This window comes from Phocoena phocoena, chromosome 17 (assembly GCF_963924675.1).
Source record: "Phocoena phocoena chromosome 17, mPhoPho1.1, whole genome shotgun sequence".
In the NCBI taxonomy this organism is placed as follows: Eukaryota; Metazoa; Chordata; class Mammalia; order Artiodactyla; family Phocoenidae; genus Phocoena; species Phocoena phocoena.
This window is the reverse complement of record NC_089235.1, coordinates 39,049,480-39,056,965: the sequence shown is the minus strand read 5'-3', so window position 1 is coordinate 39,056,965 and position 7,486 is coordinate 39,049,480. Positions and strand designations below refer to the sequence as shown.

General features: G+C 38.5%; 1 protein-coding gene across 1 annotated transcript; it reads left to right on the top strand.

Annotated features, from left to right (window-relative positions):
- The first annotated feature begins 230 nt into the window (after positions 1-230).
- Positions 231-3,215, top strand: RBM12B (RNA binding motif protein 12B). The gene has a single exon (XM_065895733.1). It carries the CDS (start codon positions 231-233, stop codon positions 3,213-3,215), a length of 2,985 nt encoding a protein of 994 aa, XP_065751805.1.
- Positions 3,216-7,486: the final 4,271 nt, after the last annotated feature.

Below are 7,486 nucleotides of genomic sequence, written 5' to 3'. Positions count from 1 at the left end.
TTATTTGTATGTTTAGTTGGGAGAAAGTTTATTCCTTTTTTTCTTTTTAAGAATTAGATACAGTCAGTATCTTTGTGAACTCATGTCTTATTTTCATTTATAAATGCTGAAGAAGGTAGGAACCAAGTAACTATTAAGCTTAGATTGGGATTAGGTACTTCAAAAATAAGACTTGCTATTATGTGTACCTTTCTGTCTGCAGGTCATTATTGCTGTGGTTTGAGCTCAGCATGGCTGTAGTCATCCGTTTACTGGGGCTTCCTTTTATTGCGGGGCCTGTGGATATTCGTCACTTCTTCACGGGATTGACTATTCCTGATGGAGGAGTGCATATAATTGGAGGGGAAGTTGGGGAGGCTTTTATTATCTTTGCAACAGATGAAGATGCAAGACGTGCCATAAGTCGTTCAGGAGGGTTTATCAAGGATTCATCTGTAGAGCTTTTTCTTAGTAGTAAGGCAGAAATGCAGAAGACTATAGAAATGAAAAGAACTGATCGCATGGGAAGAGAGAGACCAGGATCTGGGGCACCAGGGGTTGGCAGCTTATCTAATTTTGTTGAGGCTATTAAAGAAGAAGCAAGTAATTCTGGATATGGCTCTCCGATTAATCAAGATGCTGGGTTTCATACTAATGGTACAGGACAAGGTGATTTAAGGCCAAGAAAGACACGACCATTGAAGGCAGAGAATCCTTACTTGTTTCTACGAGGCTTGCCTTACTTAGTAAACGAAGATGATGTACGTGTCTTTTTCTCTGGTTTGTGTGTGGATGGAGTAATTTTCTTAAAGCATCATGATGGCCGAAATAATGGTGATGCCATAGTAAAATTTGCTTCATGTATCGATGCTTCAGGAGGTCTTAAATGTCATAGAAGTTTTATGGGTTCAAGATTTATTGAAGTAATGCAAGGCTCGGAACAACAGTGGATTGAGTTTGGAGGTAATGCAGTTAAGGAGGGTGACATTTCTATGAGGACTGAAGAACATTCTCCACCAAGAGGAATTAATGATAGACATTTTTGGAAACGATCTCATTCAAAATCTCCCAGAAGAACACGTTCTCGTTCTCCTCTTGGATTTTATGTTCACTTAAAAAATCTGTCCCTAAGTATTAACAAAAGAGATTTAAGAAATTTCTTTAGAGATACTGATCTGACTAATGAACAGATTAGGTTTTTATATAAGGATGAAAGAAGAACAAGATATGCCTTTGTGATGTTCAAGACTCTGAAAGACTATAACACTGCTCTGGGTTTACATAAGACTGTTTTACAGTATCGTCCAGTTCATATTGATCCAGTTTCTAGAAAACAGATGCTGAAGTTCATTGACTGTTATGAAAAGAAAAGACCAGCGTCAACAGAGAAAGAGAGGCTTGGACACGTTTCACAAAAATACTCTCAAGAAGGCTATTCTGGCCAGAAACTGTGCATATATATAAGAAATTTTCCATTTGATGTTACAAAAGTTGAAGTGCAGAAGTTCTTTGCAGACTTTTCTCTTGCTGAGGATGACATTTACTTGCTTTATGATGACAAAGGAGTTGGTCTAGGAGAAGCATTGGTGAAATTCAGATCAGAAGAACAGGCCATGAAAGCTGAACGTTTAAACCGACGAAGATTCTTGGGGACAGAGGTATTGTTAAGGCTCATATCTGAGGTACAAATGCGGGAGTTTGGTGTAAATTTTTCTTCAATGTCCAGTGAGGGAATGCATGACCATTCACAGTCATGTGACAGAGATGATCATTCCCATTCATTTGACTCAAATGATCTACCATTATACTCGGTTGGCCCTTCTGAAAACTTTAGGCATCAGCAGGAGGACTTGAGGCAACTGGACAATTTCAAGCATCCCCAGGGGGATTTCCGACCTCCTGAAAGGCGCCCTCCAGAAGACTTTAGGCATTCCCCAGAGGATTTCAGGCACTCCCCTGAAGACTTCAGGCACCTTCGGGAGGAACACTTCAGGCGGCCTCCTGAGGAGGACTTCAGGCGCTCTTGGGAAGAGGACTTCAGACACTCTCCGGAGGAGGATTTCAGGCACTCTCGGGAGGAGGACTGGAGGCGGCCACCTGAGGAGGATTTCAGGCGGCCTCCCAAGGAAGACTTCAGGAGACCCCCTGAGGAGGACTGGAGGCGGGCCCCCCAGGGAGACTTCAGGAGGCCACCTGAGGAGGATTGGAGACGGCCTCCTGAGGAGGACTTCAGACGGCTTCCCCCAGGGGAATGGAGGCGGCCACCTGAGGAAGACTTCAGGCGGCCCCCTGAGGAGGATTTCAGGCGACTTCCAGAGGAAGACTTCCGGCGACCTCCCGAGGAGGACTTCAGGCGGCCCCACGAGGAGGACTTCAGGCGGTCTCCTGAGGAGGATTTCCGGCGTTCTCCTGAGAAGGACTTCAGGCGGCCACCTGCGGAACACTTCCGGCGGCCACCCCTGGAGCATTTCCGGAGGCCGCCCCCGGAGCACTTCCGTCGGCCACCTCAGGAGCATTTCCGGCGGCCGCCCCCAGAGCATTTCAGACGGCCACCCCAGGAGCATTTCAGACGGCCGCCGCAGGAACATTTCAGGCGGCCATCCCAGGAGCATTTCAGGCGCCCCCGAGAGGAAGATTTTAGGCACTCACTGGATGAAGATTTCAGGGGTCCTCCAGATGAAGACTTTAGGCACCCTCCTGATGAGGACTTCAGGAATCCCCAGGAGGAAGATTTTAGAAGCCCTTCCGATGAGGACTTCAGGCGGCTCCCGGAGGAAGACCTCAGGGAAGCTCCAGAGGAGGACCCTAGACTTACTGACAGTTTTAGGCTTCCTGGTGAGGAGTTTAGGAGCCCCCCTGATGATTTTAGAAGTCATCGCCCTTTTGTGAATTTTGGTCGCCCAGAAGGTGGCAAGTTTGATTTTGGAAAGCGTAATATGGGAAGTTTTCCTGAGGGGAGATTTATGCCTGATCCAAAATTAAATTGTAATTCAGGTAGAGTAACACCCATTAAGATAATGAATCTTCCATTTAAAGCTAATGTTAATGAAATTCTAGACTTTTTCCATGGTTACAGAATTATACCTGATTCAGTTTCAATACAGTATAACGAGCAAGGATTACCTACAGGGGAAGCCATTGTTGCCATGATAAACTACAATGAAGCTATGGCTGCTATTAAAGATCTGAATGATAGGCCAGTTGGCCCCCGCAAAGTTAAGTTAATTTTGCTCTAGAGAGCATTTCTAAATTCAGAATTACCTCCCCACAGTATTGATGCAGTAAACTGCATTTTTTTAAGTGTTTACTTTTAACTAATGAAAAGAAACATTTTAATTTTACCTGTGAATAGAACAAATGTAAATAGTAGAATGTGAATCTGGTTTTCTTTTGCTTGCAAATTGCCGTTCACTTTTTCTAACTTAAAAATATATATGCCTTTTTTTTGACCAGTGGGGGAGAGAACTAATTCCCTGAGTGCATTAATTTTTGTTGATGTCATGGGTAAACGTCAAGACTTGTATAGTAGAACTGTATTTGGGGAAGATAAGTTTTATATTCACTTTTGTTTCCATTCTGTAGTCTACATCTTTTTACTCAAACTGTATAAGGAAATGGTCAGTGACTGATTGTTCAGGGTTAGCATTTTCATTGCTAACTGCCTGCAGAATTAATGCCCTCTTCCTTGTCTGAGATATTACTGTTAAGCCTCCCCTTAATCATAAATAGTTCAAAATTGACAGACTGTGAACTTGAAATTTACTTATGTAAAAAGCTTAGGAAATTCTTAAAACTTCGATCATCATAACTTTCAAAATTTTATAAAAATAAAAAAATTGCAACTGAATAAACCAACTAATTGTATTTGTATAAAGAGAAAAAAATATTATAGCTTCTTTTGTGAAGGTTTCTAACAGCTGTATAAGGTAATATTTATGACAGGAGAGACCAAACATTTTGTAATAATAGTGTATTAGTGCTGTGTATAGTTCTGTGGTTTCTTCCAACATCTCATCAACCAAACTGATAAGATTTGCTCAAAATACTTAAAGACAAAAAAATAAAAAAGTAATTATAGGTACAAGGGGACTTTCAGGCTTATGCTGGTAAGAATCTGATAAATGGACATAGTTTGTGTTTCTAGGAAGAATTTACTGATGATTCATATAACTTGTATTTTTAAATTAGGTTCTCATCTCTTAATTTCAAAACTTTTTATCCGAAGACTCAATGACTAAATATAACAAGACTTTTGTGAGATTGAATTTTGACTTCATTGATATTTGACATTTAGACATTTTGCAAATACTGGATTTGATTTTCTATACCATCATAATGTTAATGCTTACATTGGGCACTTACTATGTGCTAGGCAGTATAAGTACTTTACATGCATAATGTCAATTATTCCCTAAGAAGCTTAAGAGTATTTAGCGCTACTTCACAAATGAGATAATGAAATTCAGAGAGTTTAAGTTACTTGCCTGAAGTCATAGCTAGTAAATCATGGAGCCAGTTTCAACCCAGACAGACTACACACTCCAGTTCATGCTCTTAATACTTTTGCCTGCTAACTTTGTTAAATGCTGTTTTTAATTTTAGTAAGACCGTGCTAAAAATATTTTCAAGAGTAAAGGATATTTTCTCACCTCCATTTTTGCTTTAAAAATAGCATTAAGAAAAGGTAAAATTAGTATGCCCAAACATTGTTAATAAAAGACAAAGTAACTAAAACTTCCAGGGTTTCTCTGGGAGACAAACATTATGTATTGGCTTCTAATTTAACATTGTTCATCTTATGCAACATGATTTGACTTTGGTTGGCCTTTTATAGTTTACATAAAACAAGGTTAATTTTCCTCAATTCTGTAATTTAGATATTTCCCACAGTGAGCAAATAAGAATAAAGTTTGAATTTATATCAGTAGTTTAGTCATTTAATAATAGGGTATGGCAGAAGTAGAATACTTTGTCAGTATTTAGCCAGTTAGTGCTGTAAGTATTTTGGATTAATCTTTAGTGATTTAAATAAGTCTAAGAAAAACCAACCGAAGTTTCTGCATTTTTTTTTTTTGCGATACGCGGGCCTCTCACTGTTGTGGCCTCTTCCGTTGCGGAGCATAGGCTCCGGACGCTCAGGCTCAGCGGCCATGGCTCACGGGCCCAGCCGCTCCGCGGCATGTGGGATCCTCCCGGACCGGGGCACGAACCCCTGTCCCTTGCATCAGCAGGCGGACTCCCAACCACTGCGCCACCAGGGAAGCCCTCTGTGTTTTTAATTATGTTGAGTGTCGTTCTTGCTAGTGGAATGAATAAATTGGTAAATTTGGTTCAAAAAAGCACATCAGTATGGCTCTTGAAACTAGTAAGCTTACAAGCAGCTAGGAAAATGACAATAGGAAGAAATGATATTTTTAACTGCTCAGAGATTACTTAGATAATTTATTGGAGGAGTATATGGGAAGACTTAAAAATGCTTCTTAAATATATATCAGTAAAAGCTAAGATGAAGTTTAAAGTGCAGTATCACTTAATATTGAACTGCTTCTCAATCTAGGCTGGGATGGTCGTGGTAGATAAGAGGCTATCACAAGAGTAAACACAGGCTTTGTATTTCGATTGTAAAATTAATGGATTGATATGAATAGTTAATTTACTCCGTAATCTTCGGTTTAATATATTTTTTAACTTTAAAAAGTTTATTACAGAAAGCTGGCTTCTACTGCTTGGGAGCCATTTTTGCATATCTGTTCCCAACTCTGCCTTCAGTGACATGTTGATAACTTAAATTGGCCGTGGTAGTATTCACACCATGGAAATTGGTAAATGCAGAAAATCAGGGCATTTTCCACCCCAGAGAGCCAACTACCAGCACACCACCAATTTCAAACAGGTAAGAGAATAGTGTACTAAATCCTCATACACCCATCGCCCAGCTCCAATAATTATCTCATAGCCAGTTTTGTTTCCTCTCCTAGATGTATCAGGTATATTGGCATATTGGTTCTCTAGTTTAATACCCAGTGGCATTTTAATTATCTTAAAGCCAAACATTTTTGACTTGAGGTATTCTGAAAAATATAGATCATGCCTAGAAAGTAAACTTAATCCCAAGAGATAGGTAAGAATCATTGTGTTAGGAGCACACACTTACCACTTACTGAAAACACTGTCAAGAGCATTGGCTCTTGGTCCATATATCACCTATTAAGCAGTGACCCTATCACCTCCATCTTTGTATTAAATGTAAGCTAATATTTACTGAGCTGTAATAGATAGTGTATTTATGATCTTTAATTACATGTGAATTAACTATATCATTTAGTTCCAATAACCCTAATAAACCTGTTTTGGAGATAAGAAATGGAAGCCTATAGCCTGTCTTTTTATAAGGAAGCTAAAAGAGGCTTTTACATTTTTAAATAGGGTTACATAAGTACCTATGTAATAACCTTGATTTTGTCTCTCAGCTCACAAATTGTAAAAATATTTACTGTGTAACCCTTTAAGGAGTTTGCCAACCTACGTCTGGTCTAAAATTTAATTTTACATTGAAAGTATTTTGTATATTTCTTTTGTCCTTAGAATATTTTTTTTGAAGTGGCCAAAGCATACATTTTATGTCAGAATTATTTGCTGATTGCTTTATATATCAGGCACTATTTTAACTTTATAAATAGGGCAACTGATGCTCACGAGAAGTGAGTTGCTGTCATAAGCAAGCAGCAAGAGCAATACTAGAACTGTGTTTTTTTTCTCCCAGCTACAAATACCAGGATTAAACACTGAGCAAATAAAAATGCAATGATAGCCTCAGTTTTTTAAGAATATCAAATTATTTAGGATCTTAAAATGTTTTGAATATTTTACTTAAAAACTAAGTAAATTTATCACTTAGGGCTATTTTCATGAAGCAGTGCTTTGTTAAGAACAGAACCATGAATAACAAAGTCAAAAAAGCTTTCTGGAAAGTTTTATTTTTCTGTTATCTTTTTGTGGTAATCCCAAATGATCATTTCCTAATTTTTATATGCCTGACTGGGATCTATGAAATAACAGAAGTACAATTCCCCATCCAAAGAAGAAAAGCATCAGACATACTGAAAGGCTCTGATTAAATTGTTTTATATTTTCAGGAACAAGAGTGACTGTACACTCTTTTATTGATTAGATGGTAATTTGGTAAAAGTTTTATAGAATTTTTACTCATTTATGGTTTTCCATGATGTTTTTTAGGGCAACATTCCACCAAATCATAGCTTTGCAAAAGATGCAGTGCCATATATAGCACTTTGGTATGACAGTGGCTTCGTTTTAAAACCAGAATCAAGCTGAATGTAGCTTTCTAAAGCTAAAATTTATGCTTTATGTATAGTTGTAAAACACCAATATCCTAGTGTCCTATTATTGTTAAGAGTGACTATAATACTCTGATTGAAAAGTAAATTTATATATTGAATGATGAAACTTCAGGTTGTAGTAGAAGTGAAAAAAAAGTAAAAAAAGA